Source organism: Oryza sativa, chromosome 2 (assembly GCF_034140825.1).
Source record: "Oryza sativa Japonica Group chromosome 2, ASM3414082v1".
Lineage (NCBI taxonomy): Eukaryota > Viridiplantae > Streptophyta > Magnoliopsida > Poales > Poaceae > Oryza > Oryza sativa.
Window position 1 is genome coordinate 8,377,319 of NC_089036.1, and position 20,294 is coordinate 8,397,612.

The following is a 20,294-nucleotide window of genomic DNA, read 5'->3' on the forward strand; positions in this document are numbered from 1 at the left end:
CATATGGACAGATCCAATATCGTCGACAGAAAAATGCAACAACGGGGTAAAGCTTCTTGAACCAGAGCTCTCCATCGCAGCCACAAACCGCAAGAGGCACGGGAAAAGGGAGAGGGTAGAAGATTGCAATTGCTCTATTCATCCCCCTTCGTCTCTTTCTTTCATCCTCTCATCTTGGCCCAAAAAAGCTCCAGGTGAGAGATTGCAATTCTCTTTGTTTTGAATTGCAACACAGGAAGAGCATGTGAGGATGACAGCGACTGTGCCATTGTCGCGGAGCGACGGAAGGAGGCGAAGAGGGATCATGGGTGCACGGTGCGGTGTGAGAAATCTCGTGAATCACGACCGCCGCCGCCGTGGGAGAGAGGGAAGCGATAGGGAAAGCAGCTCGGGCTAGAGCTTCTTGGACAAAAAGAGGCAGCGGGGATGCGGGCCGACGAGCGATCCTAGCCGTTTGCTCAAGCCGATCCGACGGCGCGTAAGCGGCTTGCGTGGACACGCGAGAGGACACAGAATCCGCCTGTCTCCCAGTGCGCGCGCAACGTGGATAGCCCCGCATGCGAACACGCCAGTCCAAAATGCTGTGGTTCAAGCAATTCCCAGTAGGTATTAATATAACCGATTAGTACGCTGGTAAGGCTTTATGGAATCATTGTTGGCATTACCTCTTGCTGTGAATTAGAGAAACCCATACTACCACTGTATTGTAGAGTCGGTAGCAATCCTTTCATTGTGCTATCACGATGTAATTGGCCATCACTATAGTGGACGTTGTCAACATTGACTTGAGAGGAAATCATGTAAAGTCAATCTACATCATCTATTTGTTACAATTGCCATACACGTTTGTAACATCCTAAAAATTCCCAACAATAAAAATCACTAAAATTTCGAACTTTTTAAAACTTTTGCATCATGCTGGTTGTTATGATTCCTATTGCTTGCCAAACCATAAATGATCACCAAGAAGGTAAAGAAAAGAACTACATTTAAGCAATAGATATGATTTACGAGAATATATTTAATCCTACAAATAATTATGCACAAGATAGATAAGTCAAATATTAATTTCTATTACAAATTACAAATTAGGTATTAAATATTCGAACCATGATTGATAGCTTGATGTCACAATTAGCTAAAGAAATAGTAAGATTAAATCTAATTCATTTGAATCGAATCTCACATGAAATATAAGAACACATGAAATGATGATCACCACTATAGTGATCGTGTTTATAAATAAGTAATTCACCGGAATATATAGATTGATACTTGCAACATGTCGCCGAGTTACTCATGACATGAAAATCACTCATATAAAATAATGGTCATATAAATAAATTAATCCTTATATATAAACAAGAATATGTGAGTGTTTAAAATTAGATTAATGTTGTACCGAGTCTTAATATACTATTTATAGAATAAATAGATTCAACCTATCCGTGTAAAATATATTGCTATAAGTTCATTCAATGTGCTATTGTAATAATAAGGGCCACACTAGGATATTTTAGAACCCTCAAAGCCTCCAAAATTATCTAGGCTAATTTTAGAATTAGACCTCATTTAAATAATACAATAGAAAAATATATATAAGAATAAAATATGGGTAATATTAAAATTTGGTAAACTTTCATCTAAATTAAAACATATATTGGGTAAACCTTATTTATGTAAAAATTAGGATTTATAGAATGAAATTTATACAAGGGATAAACTAAAATCGGGTTAAATAGAAAATGGCACTGTTCATTGCACTCTAGGTGCTCGACGTGGTCCCTGGCTCTATTACCCCCTCCTCAGCCTCCTCAGCCGCGCGCGCCTGGCTGCCTCGCGCCCCGCGCCACGCCGCTCGCGTCGCGTCGCCGCTGCCGCGCCGTCGCCGTCGGCCGTCCCGTCGCCGCTCGTCCGTCTCATCGTCGCCTCGCGCCCCGCGCCCACGCGCCGCTCGTCCGTCGCTCCGCCGCCTCGCGCCCCGCACCGCGTCGTCATCGCCTCGCCGTCGCCGTCGCGCCGAGCCCCGTGCCGTGCCGCGCCGAGCTCCGCGCCGCGCCGTCGCGTCGCCGCTGTCACCACCTGCTGCCGCGTGCGCGTTCCATCGCCGCCTCGAGCCGTGCCGCTGCCGCGCCGCGCGCCGTCCCGTCGCCTCGCGCCGCGCGCCCGCTGCCTCGCGCCCCGCGCCACTGCCACGTGCCGCGCCGCCTTGCACCCCGAGCCGCGCCGCGCCGTCGTCATCTCCACCCGCGCGCCGCGCGCCGTCACATCGCCGCCGTCGCCTCACCCCCCCTTCCACCGCCCTTCCCTTCTCTTCCATCTCCCCCTTATCCTCTCTTTCCCCTATAAAAGCCCACCATCCTCCCCTCTCCCCACTCCATCCCCTCCTTCTCTCCCTTTTCCCTCCCCTTCTCCACGCGTCGCCGTCGTCGTGCCGCCGCGCCGCCGCCTTCGAGCCGCCGCGCCGCCGCCACGAAGCCGCCGCGCTGTGCCGCGCCGTGCGCCGTCGTCGCCGCCGCCGCCATCGGTGAGCCGCTGCCTTTCCCCCCTGTTTGTCGCCATGCCGCCGGGTAGAGAGAGAGCCGAGAGAGGGGAAGGAAGGGAGAAGCCGAGGGAGAGAAAGAAGAAGGAAGGAGGAGAGAAACCGGGAGGGAGAGAGAGAAGGAAAAAGAAAAGAAAAGGAGGAGAGAAAAAGGAGAGAAAAAGAAAGAGAGGGAAAGAGAGGAGAGAAAGAAAAGAAAAGGAAAAGAGAGAAAAAGGGAAAAAGAAAAGAAAAAGAAAGGAAAGGGAGAAAAAGGAAAAGGAAATAAATAGGAAATTAGAGGGAGATTAGGGAAGTTTAGAAAATTTAAAATAATTAGAATTTAATTATAGATTAATTATAGTCGTAGAATTGCAAAATTTAATATAAATTATGGATTATTCTTGGTAATTTCTATAAGAAATCAATTCGCGGTAGTAATTTAGACGTAATTAATAACTAAACAAATAGATGAATTCTTATAGACTATTATAGATTATTTTGGGTAATCTCTATAAGTAATTGATTCACGATAGAAATTCGGATTTAATTTCTAGGAATCTTAGCCGTGTATTATATTTAATCGTTTAGTCATAGACTAAATTAAATTGTATAATATTTCTAGGATTTCGTCCAATATTTAGCTTGTAATAGAAATTTCTAACCTATTATATACAATGCTCGGGGAGAGTAAATTATTGACAACGAAATAATTATACTCGCAAAATAGTTTAAATCGAAATTGGGTTTGCCGTAGTTCGCAGATAGTAAAGTTAATAAAAAGGAATCGACTTTCGCATTCGACTTATTAGTTATTTAAATAGAGTTAGCCTTATAATTATTAGGTAAGTAAAATATAGATACACATAGATCGGTCCTAAGCTTTTTATGGCAAATAATAACAGAGCTAGTGTGATTAAATCATCTATATGAAATTAATCAACGACATATCCCATATAATAGCATATAGTAGGAGAGGTGAGCAACCCTTAGTTAACCAAGCAGTAAATAGAAACTATTCAAATAAATGATTCAATATATTAAGATATTGTGCACACATATATTGTACATCCCATTATAGATATATGGTATCGTATTAATTTGCTTGTTGCATATATTAATTTAGAGGGAGTATGTGACGAACATGAATATTAGATAAATACTAGTTATACATCTTGTCCTCGTATAATTACAGATCAACTGTAAATTTGGATTATTCATTGTAAAATTATGTGATGGGATAATCCGTAACCATAATATGATTAACCTAAACATGGGTAATTGTTAACCTTTTATAATTTATTTTGACAAGTGAAATATGTACATAATTAAATTAAAGCCTCCATTAATAAAATAATAATACAAATGATTCACAGTAATTATTTGACCGATCCAAAATCCATCCGGCAACAGAACCTCTAGTGTATAACCGTTCTATTTAGATAGATGCATGTGTAACCATAATCCTTCCTTAGCCATTAGCTAGACTGAACCACCATGACAACAGAAAGACTAAGAAACCTTAGCTCTTAGCTTGATTAGAGTCCATTAGCAAGCGCGAATAATATGAGCAACCCTAGGTTCGACCTCAGCAAATATATTTTGTTTGTGCATATTTGATTGTTGCTTGAATATTGGTTTTTCTCGCGTATTATAGACCTTGTGTATCGGTTAGTCGTGAGGCAACGTCTGCAACATCCAGGAGGTGAAGGTTGATCAAGATTATATCAATAATAAGGATTATCCTGAGCAAGACAAGTCATCACTATTCCTTGAACATGTTGATCCCACTTGCGAAATTGTTTTGTTTACAAATAAAATTGCATGCAATTATGAACATCCTACTTGTGATTATACCATGCCTTGATTATTGTTCACCTTTAAATCTTTGTAACCATAGATACGTACGAGTCCCTAGTCAACTATGACACTTGCTTAGAAATGCTATTTTAGATTCATGCATACTCATATTTATCAAATGCTATATGCTTGGGCAATTACCCTTGGGAAGGTAATTGAGATGCGGCATGTGGAGACATGAGCGCCACATTGCCATGATATTGATGACATGATTTGTGAAAGGAAAATAAAGTAAAACAACTGTTTTCGACTGGGGCGGCTGGAGGACTTGGGTGGTGTCCGGAAAAGGCTAGTGCCGTCCCTGGTCAATTAAGGACCGAGCCATGAAGTTAAGCATGAAACGACCCCCGTACAACCGCACTTCTCGTATGGGTATAGACCTAGCGGAGTAGATAGCTGAGCGGAGGCAGTATCCATGCATAGTGGTTTCTTGATGTGTGAGGCAGGGGCTCTACGGTGGGGCAGCCATTGGTAGGACCGCGAGGCGGGTGTCTACAGTGGTGTCGCCATCGGTAGGACTACCATGTGAGAATCTAAAACATAATTATAACTTAATGCATGTGTGAGTCTTCCCTTCCCGGGTGCGCCAGAACTCCTCTCACTGCTAGAAACCGTGTACGCCTAGAGTGCATGAGGATGAAAAGTTCATGGAGCGGGTACTGCCAATGCGAGGGATTAGTACTACCAACTACTGATCCAGGGATTGGTACGGATAAACACAGAAGATTTCCGATTTCCAAAATCGGGGGTCTACACGTTTGATTATATTACATTGGCAATTTTGCTATTGAAATTTAATACTAGTCTATACTCGTCTCAAAATATAATATCTAGAACCAAATGACACATTTCCTAGTACTACGAATCTGGATAAACAGTTTATCTTTATTCATAGTAGGAAATATCTCATCTAATACTGGGTTCTTATATTTCGGGACATATGAAACAGTTCTCTAATGGTTGTCTTTATTCAGTTTTTATTTTGGGACATATGGAATAGTCCTCAATGGATTCACAGTGATTAGTGAACAGACTATTTAAAAGTGTAAAACTTGCGGCAGTTATTTTAAAAAGTCATCCTCAAGTCTGTTTTTTTTTCTACTATCGTCCGTGTGTACATCAGTACACGGAGCAGCACGCGGGTGACAGGTTTAGCTTGGCTAAAATATAAATCCTGTTGCATGTAACTACCTACTGTACCTACCGTTCCCGTGACATGGGACAGGTTGACAAAAAACAAAGTCCACTGTACGAACACAGCAACAAAATACTCCCTCCATTCCATTTTAAATGTAGTCGTAGTTTTCCACGCCCAACTTTAATAGTTTATCTTATTTTTTAAAAAAATTAAAACATAAGTCACGGGTAAAGTACTATTCATGTTTTATCATCTTATAATAATAAAATATATTAATTATAAAAAAATTTTAAATAAGACGGACAATTAAAGTTAGACGTAGAAAGTGATACTTACATTTATAATGGGAGGGAGTGAATACGTAAAAGAAGAAGAGAAAAAAAAACTAAACTCGTGGCTGGGAAGTGGCTAGAGTACCTGCCACCCACACATGCCCGGTCCGTCCATGTGCCACATAGCCAATAGGTCAACTGCACACGTGCCGCCTCTCGCACTTGCCCATTTGGAGCGTCCCTGGGTCGACGCGAGAGGCCGGCCGGCCTGCCTCTGCCTGCCGGCACACGACGCATCGATCCGCAGTTTGCGACGCGTCGCGTGTCGCGATGCGCGTCGGCCCAACAATGTCGCGTTCAGCACCAAATCCAATCTAGACATATATACTCCCTGCGAGACGCGCTGCCACGTCCTAAGGGCTAAAATAAATACTACTGCGTGTCCGTATTTTAATATGGCAAAAATTAGTTATATAACATCGAAAATTTACGTTTTCACTTCTATAGCACCGAAATATAGCGTTTCATTTTAATAGCACCTAAAATTTACCACGTTTCTATTTTTACCACTTTCATCAATTCTCGATCGTTTTCAGTAAACCTTGATCGCTATTGATTCAGCCACGCATATGATATGATGTTTCTACCTTTGATTGTCATGCATTCTACTTGTACTTGTGAGAATAGAAAGGTTTCTACACCTCCATCCTATTTTAAGTGCAGCCATAAGTTTCTATGTCCAGCGTTTGACTGTGCCGTTTTATTTGAAAAATTTATAATTTCTTTTAAAAAATTAAGTCACACATATAGTATTATTTATATTTTATCATCTAATAACAATAAAAATGATAATAATAAAAAATAAGATAATCGGTTAAAATTGGGTACTAAAATTAACAACTGCGCTTATTCTGGAGGGAGTACATGGGTTCAGATTCCTAGTCCCATGTATTCCATCTCATAATATGTTGCTATATTTATCACGGAATCGCTCCTCATCAATCTAAGGCTGGAGTTTAATTCCAAACTTTTTCTTCAAACTTCGAATTTTTTTATCACATCCAAACATTTCTACACACATAAATTTCTATTTTTTTATCACATCGTTTTACTTTCAACCGCACTTCTAATTTTAGCGTGAAAAACACACCCCAAATCCGGTGGCCGCGCCCTCCTCTCGTATTTATCCCCCACCACCGCGCCGCTATCCCCGCCGCCGCCTCACCTCACCGCCGCTGCGTCCCGACTCCCAACGATGGCGCCGCCTCCGCCGCCGACGCGATGCCTCCCCGTCCTCCTCCTCCTCCTCCTCGTCGTAGCGCCACTCCTCGCGCATGGCCGCCGCCCCTTCATTTCCGACGGCGGCAACGCTAACGCTAACGCGAACGCGAGCGTGCTGCGGCTGCCGTCGGCGGCGGCGGCGGCGGGGGAGGACATGGGCTGCGAGATGTCGTACGGGTTCCTGCCGTGCACGACGACGGCGTGGGGGAACCTGTTCCTGGTGCTCGCCTACGGCTTCCTCATGTTCAAGTCCGCCACCTACCTCTCCTCCGGGAGCGAGATGCTGCTCCAGATCCTCGGCCCCGGCATCGTCGGCGGCCTCTTCCTCCCCATCCTCGGCGCCCTCCCCGACGCCCTCCTCATCCTCGGTACTCCCTCCCCTCCCCTTCCCTTCCCTTCCTCACTTTGCACAACTCGATCGCTCGCGTGGTGGGATCCGCGCTGCTGCTGCTGCTACTACTACTACTACTCTTGGCCGTGACCACGAGAGAGATCTTAATTCTTTCTTTCTATGATTAAAAAGGTCCACCTTGGACTGTTTCATGCTAGCAACGATCACCTTTATCGCTTGATTTGATATGCAAGGTGACGTGATCGTTGAGATTCACTTCACCACAAGATGCTTAATTAGCTTCAGCTGATGACAAGATGCTTAGCTTTGCTCTGGTTTTATTGGATGAATGGTACCAAAACAATAATCGAATGAGTACATCATTATGGATTTTATGGGCCCTTGAGATGAGGTCCCATAAAACGCCAAGATAGTTAGCAAGGAGCTACTCAACTAACAGCTGGTTAGTCCTTTTTTCTTGTGTCCAGCTGAGGTAAGCTTGCACAAATACCTATAAATAGACCATGATGTCATACGTTGTTGCACCATTCTACATGATGGATTTGAGTTGCATGTGCAAGTGTGCATGCAAATTGCTTAACTTGGTCCCCCATTTGTTGCATTTCAGTTTCTGGGCTCTCTGGCACTAAAGAGGTTGCTCAGAGTCAGGTCTTGATTGGAATGGGCCTGCTCGCGGGGTCAACGGTTATGCTCTTGACCCTACTCTGGGGATCTTGTGTTGTTGTTGGCAAGTGTGATCTGTCAGAGAATTCAACCGCAATCGATTCACGGGATACCAAAGGCTTCAGTCTATTAGGTATGCCACATACTCACTTTGTGTTTCATTCTCTTTTGTTAATCTTGTTCCATTATGGATCTAGATTTGCAGAACATCCTTTTACCTGAACAAGAAATCTGTTTTTAATTTGCAACAAGGCCATGCTGGGCTCATGGCAGGTGGTTGTGACTTTTAAGTTCAGTTGAAAATTTGGTGTACGAGCTTGCCTGCTGACATATTGATACGGTTATTAGGGCTTAGCTTTCAAGAATGTGATGCCCCACATGCCTAACAATGTAGTTATCTTGATAGGAGCTGCTGGCCTTCAGTTTGGCTTTAAGTTTTTTGATAAGATGACATACATCATGAAAAAATATATGTTTTCCTTTACCTTCTGTACTTGGATTTGACACATGAAGTTTCTACGTGGTATCAGCATTATGTTGGGAGGATTTCGTGTTGTTCTTTTCTCAACTTAATCAAATTTGCATAGTGTGAATTGGTAGGCATATCCTGCATTATATCATTATAATATTAGTTAAAAGAATAACATCTATGTTAATTCAGGCTCTGGTGTTTCAACTGATAAGCAAACCAGCTATGCAGCAAGAATCATGGCGATATCTATTCTCCCCTTTATTATTGTTCAAATACCGAAGATTTTTAAGCTCCATTCTGGTCATCAGATAACAGTCCTTATTGGACTTATAGTGGCAGCTCTACTCTTGCTTTCTTATTGTCTATATCAGGTATTGTAATGACCTTGGTATATATACTTTATGCCTTGCCATCCTTTTGTTTTGGTTTGTGTCACCTATGTAATTTTGTCTTAAAAGATTAGTAGAAATATTCTTGCATCAACACACTTGATGACTCGTAAAACATAGTTTTGAATCAGAATAAATGGTGCCCTTCTCCAACAAAATTTGTCAGGAAATGAAACCGGGTCACAAATATCTGTAGTTTCATTATAGGTTCTGGTTTTTTTCTGGGGACAACTATACATTGCTATAGTTGACTACATTCATATTTTAATCTACATTGCCCATTAAAGACTTGCATTTTTCACAAACAGGTCTTTCAGCCATGGATCCAGAGGAGAAGATTAGAGTATACAAGACTGAAGCATGTAATGTCTGGACTTCTGAGACATGCTCAAAAGCATTCAATTGGTCGCCTTCTTGACGATGAGGGAAGACCTAATGTTTCGGTGATAGAGAAGTATGTTTCTGTCCTCACCCACATGGTTTTTTTAGCTATATTTCATAAAGAGGTGCTCTGTTAAATGAAAACCGAAAAATTGGCAGGTTATTTCACAGGATTGATCAGGACAATGATGGAAAGCTAGAACGCGGCGAATTACAAGCTTTCATCGTTGGTATTAACTTTGAAGATATTGACTGGAACAGTAACCTTGCTGCAGATCAAGTCATGGCTGACTTTGATACATCACGGAACCATTTTATTGAAAAGGGTGAATTTGTTAATGGAATGTTGAGATGGCTGGATGAAGCTAAGCGTACTGTTACATCTGGTGCCTACTCAAAAAAGTTCTTGAATGATTTTCATGCGGTATGTTTTTTCTATCAGCTTTTTTGTTGTAGAGTTGATTTATCATGGAAAGATAAATTTCAGCATCTCACAATGTTTCAGAGAACAAGGGATGAACAAACCGGTCTGCTCGACAAGGATGAAGAGGAAGGTGAAGCTGATGGAAATCCAACCTGGACTTGCATTAAGGCCATCTTACTTTTGCTTCTGGGAACTGCAATGGCAGCAGCATCTGCAGATCCTCTTGTTGATGCTGTGCACAATTTCTCAAATGCTACACATATTCCCTCCTTTTTCATCTCCTTCATTGTAATGCCCTTGGCTACTAATTCCAGCGAGGCTGTCTCAGCAATTATATTTGCTAGCCGGAAGAAGAAACGGACTTTGTCACTAACCTTCTCTGAGGTATGTCTATTGAGTATCTTGTACAACTGAACCCCTAAATAAACACCATCATTATCTGTTGCTTCTGTTATCTAAAAAGTTGAATTCGTTATTACTCTAGCTTCATTACCCTTTTCCTTTTTAAGTTGTCTGCATTTAGTTTATGCAGCAGTATTAGCAGCCATCAGAAGCACCAAACAAATTTCATCCGATGCCATCATTTTAACTGCAGGTCTATGGTGGAGTGACCATGAACAACACACTCTGCCTCGCCGTGTTCTTGGCCCTTGTTTACGTGAGGGGCTTAACCTGGGATTTCTCATCGGAGGTACTCATCATCCTCCTCGTGTGCATCATAATGGGCCTCTTCACCAGCTTCCGGACTGATTTCCCACTCTGGACATGCTTCGTCGCCTTCCTTCTCTACCCGTTGTCGCTGATCATGGTCTACATCCTTGACTACAAGTTTGGATGGTCGTAGGCCTGCAACGTTGATACATCTGATATACACATATAGATGACAAGCAGTATAATTGATCAGTAACCACTCATCTACCTTTTGTAAGTCTTATCGTTTACCATGTTACCTGGAAAGGATGCGGATTGCAAGATATAGATAGATATGCAGAATGAACTTTGTTATTAGAGTTGAAAGCATTATCTAATTCGAAACATGCGCATCATACATGTTTCCTTCTTTTCTTTTTAATCTAAGAGGACGTGTTGCAATATTGCACTGAAGCTCTGATGATCTGAAGGCCTCAAAGCTAGAATTGTTCACTTTTTGGGCGATCCACAGTTGTAGTTCCTTTGTTGGCCTAGAGGTGGTCGGTCACGTTTAGCAGCGATCGGGCTGGTGCTAGTTTTCTCATGAGTTTGCGCTGCTTGGCGCTGTCGGTGTGTGGGTGTTGTATACTTTTTTTCTTATCCTGATTACAGCCTTTCAGGGTTGTAATCTTGTAATTTTTTTTCTGCCCTATCAATATGAATTTCGCAAAAAAAAAAGAATTGATGACTTATCACTCTATTTGTGAGACCATTCTGTCCAGTGAAAGCTGATGTCCATTTACTTGGGTAAAGATTTTCAGTTGAGCCAAGCAAACCATTCCAGCTCAACTTACAAACTATAATAAGAAAAGAGCATCGAATCAAGTTAGCTGCAATATTCACCTGTAATAAAATATGAAAGGATGACACATCCGGAGTCAAAATTCAGAGAGTGATACTCTGCTTGGAGGAAATCAATCAACAAACGGATCCAACTCAAAGTAGATGCAGATGAAAACACATCTGCTGAAGCGCTGATCAAAACACACGTACAATACAAACACACACACAGTCCTAACATGATAGCACTTGCACTTGCACTTGCACCTGCACCCGCGCCGCCACGGCGCCGGCGTCCACCGGAGAGCGGCATATCGGGCACGTGGCGTGCGATCCGAGCCACATGTCGATGCACTCCTCGTGGAACACGTGCAGGCACACCGGCAGCCGCTTCGCCGCCTCCCCTTGCCTCATCTCGCCGAGGCACACCGAGCACTCCTCGCCGCCGCCGTCGCCGTCGTCGCCGCCGCCGCTGTCGCCGTCGCTCCCTCTCCTCTTCTTCTTCTTCTTCTCGTACGCGTACGCCAAGAGCGCCACGTCGTCGGCGACGACCGGCGGCGCGGAGGGCTGCACCGCTGCTGCCGGCACACGGTGGATCGGGAGCGGCGGTGGCAGCGGCGGCGCCACCACAACGACGACGGCGCTCGGCGCCGCCGGCCGCGCCACCGTCGGTTCTTGATCATCCCGGACCATTCCTCCTCCTCCTCCCGCCGCCGGTGACCTGCCACGGCGCGCCCTGTGCACGACGACGAAGACGACGACGAGGACGACGATGGAGATGGCCCACGGGACGCCGGCGACGTACACGAGCACGCCGGCGATGACGGCGAGCGGGACGACGGCGAGCAAGAGCTTGAGCAACATGGCGACACGACACGACACTTTCCTCTCTCTTCCTCCTCCTCCACAACAATCGCAGAAGTAATTATCAAAACCAAAAACGCGGTTGCAAATGCGTGTGGTTAATTTGAGCGGCAAGCAAGCGATCAGGTCGGTCAATTTCGTTGATTAATTTTGGTGATTTTAAGTCCACATTTCGATCTCATTTTGGTAGCGACATGACGAGAGCAAAGACTTGGCAAAAAGGCGTACGCTGCCTTCACTGAGCTGTTTGTCTGTAGGAGAGATCAGAGCCGTTGGATTCAATGGAAAACAGGAAAACGTAGCCTTCCCTGCCCACGTGTCACATCACCGTGCCGTTGGATTTGGGCGGCGACGTTGACGAGATCGGGTCAGCTAGATTTGGACCCCAAAAGTTCTGAAGAAATTTCCTGCAGTAGAGCAGTCTGCAGTGTCTTCCCCTTATCGAATCATATGAAATTTGTTTAAATTTGGTTTGAACCTGTTGGATTCAAATTACTTTTGAAAAGTCTCAGCAAGATCTCGCCATCTCCGTTTAGTTACAAATTTTCATCGAAGCTTTCTTCGAAGATTAGCTGCAACTTACATCAGGAAGGGATTGACGTCGAGTACTACCTCCGGTGGGCGTGGACCCCGTTCCAGCGGCGGCGGGCGCACCGGCAAACCGGGCAGGTGGCGCTCGCGCGCAGGCGCGCAGCCACCGGTCGATGCACGCGGCGTGGAACACACGTGCTGGCACGCCGGCAGCCGCCGCACCGCCTCCCCCTGCTCCACCTCGCCGTAGGCACACCGCGCACTCAACGTCGCCGTCGCCGTCGCGGTGCGCGTAACTCGGGATGCCGCCACCAGCGGCGAGTGCGCCCCGCATCTCTTCGCCGCCCCGGCGCCATCACAGCCTATTGCTTGTGCGCGGGCGCGGCGGTGGCGGCAGCAGCAAGCCGGTGCGTGCGCAGCCACGGCGGGCGCTTGAGATCGGCGTAGAAGCGGCAGCAGAGGACGAGGGTGAGGTGACGATGGTGATGGAGTGGAGGAAGACGACGCCACGACGGCGGCGAAGAAGATGGCGTGGGCGGAGCGCGAGGTCCTGACGAGGTGGACGGCGAAGTCGCAGCTGTCCGCCGGCGGGTCCGACATGCTGCTTCACTGCTTCAGCGTTCGTGCGCGCCTCCGACCGCCGATAAACTCGGCAATCTCACCGTTAAAAAAAAATTTAATGGAGCGAAAGGTGAGTGAAATGAGAACTACTACACGACGGGATTCCGTTTCGACGGGATAAGTTATGACGCTGACATACCTCCCTCGTGCCTCGCGTTCCGTCGCTTCCAACTCCCATTTCCAACCCAAATCACACATGCCGCTCCACGCTAAATGCGGGTTATTCCCACTAGTGCAAGTGCACTGGCTTGGACCGGTCTACGTGCAAATTAAGGCTTCAATGGTTGGTGATCTTGGGAGAGCTGCTTAGTTGGGCACCTGAGCTGTGATATACTCCCTCCGTTTCAAAATGTTTGACGCCGTTGACTTTTTAAAACATATTTGACCGTTTGTCTTATTCAAAAAATTTAAGTAATTATTACATCTTTTCCTATCATTTGATTCATTGTTAAATATATTTTTATGTAGGCATATAATTTTACATATTTCACAAAAGTTTTTAATAAGACGAACGGTTAAACATGTGCTAAAAAGTTAACGGTGTTAAACATTTCGAAACGGAGGGAGTATTGAGCTTGGGCTGGGCATGGTTGAATGCCTTGGCAAGGCAATATGCCTCTCGAGCCAGGCTGGGAAAAAAAAGATACTCCCTCCGTTTCAAAATGTTTGACACCGTTGATTTTTTAGCACATGTTTGACCGTTCGTCTTATTAAAAAAAATTGTGAAATATGTAAAATTATGTGTATATAAAAGTATATTTAACAATGAATCAAATGATATGAAAAGAATAAATAATTTCTTAAAATTTTTTAAATAAGACGAATGGTCAAACACATACTTAAAAAGTCAACGGTATTAAACATTTTGAAACGGAGGGAGTATCATTTTTGTCCTGATAAATCTTCGATGATACACTATTATTATGTCTAGTGTCGGGATTGACTAGTGCACATTACACCATTAAAACGGTATACTCGTACAAGGCTTCCATGATGTGATGTATATATGCTTGGCATGTACCACGTACCATATATGATTCATCTATCTACTATACATGATACTCAGGTATCCAATATGAACCTATATGTATAATACACGATACCTGAAATTTAAGCATGGTACATATGTGTACCGGGTCTAATATCTATATACGTATCGTGTCTAATACTCAGGCACCGAGTCTAATATGTATAGGTATCGGGTCTGATAATTAGATACCGAGTTTGATATATAGAAGTATCGGGTCTGAGACTCAGGTATTGGTTACCTGATTTCATACATATAGGTATCGGGTCAAGAAGAAAAAAATATGATGTGTGCCACATGATTACTACTGTGCTAATATACTTTTCTTGTTCCATATCAAATCTTAAAAGCATCCCGCCCGCAAAAAGAAAATTAAAAACATAGCAGGAAAATAAGGGGGGAAAACGAAAAACAAAAGTCACATGGACGGTCCAGGGTATGGATGGGTTGCAGTCAGGCCAACAAATTCACATGCCCAAACGATTTACGTGGGTCTGAGACCTGTGTGTATCAAAAATCCTTATGCAGTAAAGGAGAAACACATGTATGACGCCGCCACGTAGTGGGAAATCATACGCACATCATTTTTCTGATTGAAATAACGTTTACCCTAGTAACTTTTGAGTTGTCCCGTTTCCACGGAATATTGTTATCTAGATTTTCTCTTTTTTTTTTCCGAGAAACCTATGCGGGCTTTTAGTTTCACAATCTAGGGATAGATTCAATCCAGTTTTGTATTCACATCAGCCCCTTCTAATCCGAAAATTCAAATCTATTTTGCAATACGATTTATACGGTTTTGCTCAATCATTTTTCTTATGCGAAACATAGTACAAATGCATACGGTCAAGCTGTTATTGTTCTTCCATGCACTAGTGCAACAGAATTGGATACTAATACTATTGATCCTTTTCCTTCTTAACCTTGGCTGAACCTCACAATTATTCAATTTTCCCTGTAGAGTGATAATGGGAAAATTAGTGCTGATTATTGTCTCAAGAGTATTTTGCGTCTACTGTATTTTCCCTCTAGAGTGATACTGTCTGAATTGTATAATTGCACAGATGATATATTCAGCCAATATACAGTCTGAATTCTCATTTCTCACACACTCGAAATAGTCCATAACTCAATTAGTACCCAGTAATTTCCTTCAATTCTCCAAGTACATATACAGTTTAACAGTTTATATACAGTGCTGTTTGTTAAATGAGAAAAAGAATAAGCACAAGCAAAAGAATGCAAGAACGGCGTAGAGCATCTCGCTGACTACACCATTTGAGCCGGCAATGGCGGCGCCGCCGTGGCGAAGGCGTTGCGCCGGCAGACCGGGCAGGTGGAGTTGCCCCGCAGCCACGCGTCGATGCACCGCTGGTGGAACACGTGCAGGCACGCCGGCAGCCGCTTCGCCATCTCCCCCTTCTCCACCTCGCCGAGGCACACCGCGCACTCCGGCGCCGCCGCCGCGCCGCCCTCGCCCTCTCCCGCAGGCGGCTGCTCGTACGCGGGGATGTCGTCCGCCGTCGCCACCCGCGCGCCTCCGCCTCCGCGCACGGTCGGCGTCTCCCGTGGCTGCACGCCGTCGCGCAGGTGGCTCGGCAGGCCATCGCCGCCGCCGCCGTTCCGGCGCGGGAGCAGCGCGCGCGCGCACCGGGAGAGCGCGTCCCGGACAGGAGCCAGCGGGCGCCGCAGCGACGCCCACGGGAAGAACGCGCCGCAGAAGGAGGCGTAGACGCAGGAGCCGACGGCGACCCAGAGCGCCAGGAAGAGGGAGAGCACGACGAGGGACCCCGCGTCGCCGCCCGTCCGCGACACCTGCACGATCCCGTAGACGATCATCGCCGCGCCGCCGATGCACACGCCGTTGGCGATCGCCAGCATGTAGCACCGCACGAACCAATCCATGGCGCGCCGCCCCGGCCGCCCGCCGCCGTACGTCGACGACGAACCACGGGCGCGGCGGCGACGCGATGGTCGCGCGTGTGGTTTTTCTTGGGGAATTTGGACCTTACAGGGGCGAGGTCTCGTGGACGCCAGCAGCGTCGATAGCGATTTTTGCCGCGAGATTTCGTAGTTTTTGCGCTATGTCGCAGCGACGCTTGCCTGGGGTAGGCTTGAACTGTGCGTGTCTTTTACTCGGCTAAGCCATCGCACAGATCGTCTTATGGGGGATTAATTTTTGGTTCAGAATTCTTGCAGAACAAGAAGCACTGGTTAATCTGTGAGCCGATGACAATATACTACTGCTCCGAAACATGGGTCGTTGACATTATATTCAGCTAGCGGTTGATGATAAGTTTTGTAGTTTCTCTTGTGGATTGACTTTGTATCATTTTATTAAATAAAAAATTGAACTTTGTCGATTTATATATAAACTAGGAAGGTAGCCCGTGCACATGCACGGGCACCTTGTTTAATGCTGATTTAGTTTTTCGAATGTTTAATTTTTTTAGATATACTGATTTTATTAGTCTTGCTAAAATGTTTAAATGTTTCTATTTAGAATTAATAATTTTTGGTTCAATTTTCATTTCCTTTCATCTCTTTTTTTTGGGAGAATTCCATTCTATGAAACATCCTTGAAATGCTTTGATCCCTGTAATTCGGGATGAAAATATGTGGGTTGATCCTATAACCCGGCATGGGGTAAAGGTATCCATTCTAAATTATCTCTCTCCAATTAAGTAAGAAAATTTTAAATAAAGGTCATAGTTTTTTTAGCAAATTACCACTAAACTGGAGTGTCATATAAAAATACACGCTTCTAGAATGTTCTATGCTAAATGTCAGGAATTCATGATGTACCGTATCAAGTTTAAATGGACATTTTTCTTATTCCTATATGGAATTAGCTTATATATTGCTAAGGCGACGTCATGGTTATTTCAATGTTAAGATTCCTTAGTGCAACCAACGTGCTCTGTACGATCAATATGATATTCAACTGGTTACGCGACTTCATATATCACATATATAATTTAGATGCTATGATCATCTTAAGATTATTTATTTATCTCTTAAAAAGATCATTTATTGATAAAAGATCAATATAGGAATGTATGGGTAAATAGCTCTTATATACATGCTGAGGGAAAAATATAATTAAGTAGATAGAAAGTCATTAGATGTCTAATGGAATATAAGTAATGGGTCTACCAGTTTTATGAAAAATTAAGGTGGGATATTTTGATTTTTAGTGAGAAATTTTAGAATTTTCTTTTATTTAGTGGAGGCCTCAATATGGATGTGGGTCTAGAATGTAAATTTTTGTTAGCAAAATATAGTCCATATGGGTATTAAATTATTGATTTCACATAAATAATATGGTAATTCAAACAGATCATAAGGGGCATAGGGATAGCTGGCTGGACCTAATATATGGAGGTTAAATTGTGGTCTTTTCTTTGCCCATAAAGATAATTTTAATTTTAATTGTTATAGAGATGGAATAAATAGAGAAAAGTAATGCCGCAGGAATAGGGATGGAGGGAGGGTTGGGATGTTTCTTTTCTTTAAAAAAATATTTATTTAATGATATGAAATAATGTGTTGATGTTTAAGTCAAAACCGATGGCCGGATGTTTTTTTTTTCTCAGATTTATTAGGACTTTCTGTAATTTAAGCGAGATTAGTAGCAGCTTACTAAAGCATTTACGTACTTTAATGTCCTAATTGTTTGGGATTTTTTTTTAAAAAAAATCTAATAACAACGTAAAATAATGTGTCCATCGATTTAAGTGGAAACTAATGGTTGAATGTTTCTATAATTTAAAAGTGCCACACAACTGTTAGAGAGATTTATAGTATGTTTAGTGGACATATGATGTATTTTTGTGGGTCTTTTTTTTTTCCATAAAGATAATTTTAATTTTAATTGTGATTACGATGAAAAAAAAAGAAAGCAATACTTGTGTGCTGCACGGAGGCGCGGCGTTGAGAGGTTTTGGTTTTTAAGATACATCTAACATTCTAAAATAATCGGTCCACTGATTTAAATAAAAATGGATGGTCAGTTTTCTCTATTTTATTAAAATACCATGTGGTGGCTTGGGAGTATTTTTAGGGTGTCACATGACGGCTTAGGAGCGTTTATAAAAAGTTTAATAAACTTTTAATATGTTATAGATAGATATGAAGATAAAATTAGGGTGCGTAAAAAACAATTAGGATATGATTATTTGATTTTAATTATTACAAACTTGACAAATGAATCTATTTGACTTTTTAAAACAATTGGCACCTTATATAAATTGTCAAAATTTTTGTGGCGTTAGGATTTGAAATATTTTGAATTTGTCCATTGATGAAAGAATATGAATTTTAATTGTAAATTCAAATTTTATCTTTGAGCTACGTAGGATATATAATTTATTGACAGCGTCCTGTATATAGGAGATATAATTTGCTAGTCCCGTAGGAGTAACTAATCTGGCTTGCCTTTGCTTAGAGATAGATTTGGTATCTTATATGGAAGAAGCATCAAACTAATCTACATAAGATGGATGCATCGTGCGGGAATGCACATGTGGGCCCTCGCTTTCTATACACACAGATACACGATACATTGAGTGGGGCTGCAAATGTGGGTCCCTATATATATCTTGTTGTGCCATGTGGCAGCTTGAGATCGTTTTGAGGATGTCACATGTCAGCTTGAGAGTGTTTATAGGAAATTTAATGGACTTTTAGTATATAATAGATAGATAGAAGATAGATAGATAGATTTGTTGGAACTGAAAAAACTAGACAAAAAAAATTGCAGAAAGGAAATAATGTGAGGCAATCAATAATTAAGTAATCATGCGTATACCGTGGTATGCGGGCGGCCAGTACAGTACTACTGCATGCATGGCACGTACATGTCCATTAACTAATATCGCTATCACGTACTAGCTATACGTACGTAATACGTACACTACGCAGCATAAGAGGATGGCAGAGAGAGGACAGCGATAGCATACATATGCATGCAAATCGACCGGCCGGCCATCAGATCTGATGAGACCGGCTGATGAGAGCAGAAAGTTTAAATTGCATTGGTCGGAAAATGTATTATTGCATATGCATGCATGCATGGACCGTTAAAATTAAAGTTTGGTAGATTTGTAGTACTAAGTTTCTAAAAAAAAAGATAGATATATGTACTACTACTACCTTAATTATAATGTGAGACGACGACGCTATAGCTTAATGCATGAGGTGTGACTATAGGAGTAGTTGTGATCAGTGTAAGTTAAGGCTGTCGATTTGCAGGCAGCAGGCCGGCCAGGGGCGCCCCTGTTTTGTTGGTAAGTTAATTAAGCCGCTCCCTGTGCCTTTTGGATACATGTAGTAATACGTCATAGTGTAATTTGTACCTGATCTGATGCATCGATCAGTAACAAAGTTAACATGCTGCATACATGCAGGACATATGAAAAGTGAGAAAAATATACCGAGCCTACTTGTAGAAAAAAATAATTTATACAAGCGGCTAATGAAATTCATTTTCAAATTAAGACAGGTGTAGGTCGCTTGGTGGAAATGGAGCAATTTCCACATATATTGCCGAACCTGTTGCTGTATCTCTCAAAGAAAATAGTCGTAGTAGTTAATTCAGAGCATGCACAAGCTAGCCTGGTCGATCAGTGTGTGAATGAACTCTGAACTTGAATATATTAATTAATTATCCCCTCCACGTACGCGTATGTATACATACGCTGTACGGTGGTGGTGTAGACTATACGCGTACGTATACTTGAGAATACACAATGGACTAGTACTACTCTAGCAGCGCAGCTAGCTAGAGCGAGGTCAACTGGCGGATCAATGTGTTCCACATGTAACGAGACGACGATACGATGCGAAAGGTATGTAGGAAATCCGTACTCCTAGCTATACCCCTAGGTGTCTGCATGCTAGAACGAAGTCGATCAGTACGCGATAACGAACATGCGAAAGATAACCTCTGTTTTAAAATATAACAACCGAAAATAATGTACGACATGTAATAATAGTTCAAACAAATCTGGATATATGAAATGTCTCA

The 20,294-nt window shown here is 43.1% G+C and overlaps 3 protein-coding genes across 3 annotated transcripts; 1 reads left to right on the forward strand and 2 right to left on the reverse strand.

Annotated features, from left to right (window-relative positions):
- The first annotated feature begins 7,003 nt into the window (after window positions 1–7,003).
- On the forward strand, window positions 7,004–11,143 carry LOC4328874 (sodium/calcium exchanger NCL2-like). Its single transcript, XM_015767077.3, has 7 exons — window positions 7,004–7,440; window positions 8,032–8,220; window positions 8,749–8,930; window positions 9,257–9,402; window positions 9,489–9,753; window positions 9,835–10,137; window positions 10,349–11,143. Exons 1-7 carry the CDS (start codon window positions 7,047–7,049, stop codon window positions 10,595–10,597), a joined length of 1,728 nt encoding a protein of 575 aa, XP_015622563.1. The 5' UTR covers window positions 7,004–7,046; the 3' UTR covers window positions 10,598–11,143.
- A 126-nt stretch (window positions 11,144–11,269) lies between these two features.
- LOC107279888 (RING-H2 finger protein ATL43) lies at window positions 11,270–12,159 on the reverse strand. The gene has a single exon (XM_015767078.3). The coding sequence runs from the start codon at window positions 12,085–12,087 to the stop codon at window positions 11,458–11,460; it is 630 nt and encodes a 209-aa protein (XP_015622564.1). The 5' UTR covers window positions 12,088–12,159; the 3' UTR covers window positions 11,270–11,457.
- Window positions 12,160–15,390: 3,231 nt separating this feature from the next.
- On the reverse strand, window positions 15,391–16,393 carry LOC107277595 (E3 ubiquitin-protein ligase ATL23). The gene has a single exon (XM_015769569.3). The coding sequence runs from the start codon at window positions 16,169–16,171 to the stop codon at window positions 15,536–15,538; it is 636 nt and encodes a 211-aa protein (XP_015625055.1). The 5' UTR covers window positions 16,172–16,393; the 3' UTR covers window positions 15,391–15,535.
- Between the last annotated feature and the right edge of the window lie 3,901 nt (window positions 16,394–20,294).

What these genes read in the sequence shown, in the direction of transcription:
- LOC107277595 (XM_015769569.3), bottom strand. Translation starts at nt 16,171, where the DNA reads ATGGATTGGTTCGTGCGGTGCTACATGCTGGCGATCGCCAACGGCGTG.
- LOC4328874 (XM_015767077.3), top strand. Translation starts at nt 7,047, where the DNA reads ATGGCGCCGCCTCCGCCGCCGACGCGATGCCTCCCCGTCCTCCTCCTC. An exon ending in CGACGCCCTCCTCATCCTCG is followed by an intron (nt 7,441 to 8,031) that starts GTACTCCCTCCC and finishes GTTGCATTTCAG; the next exon opens with TTTCTGGGCTCTCTGGCACT. An exon ending in TTTCTTATTGTCTATATCAG is followed by an intron (nt 8,931 to 9,256) that starts GTATTGTAATGA and finishes TTTCACAAACAG; the next exon opens with GTCTTTCAGCCATGGATCCA.
- LOC107279888 (XM_015767078.3), bottom strand. Translation starts at nt 12,087, where the DNA reads ATGTTGCTCAAGCTCTTGCTCGCCGTCGTCCCGCTCGCCGTCATCGCC.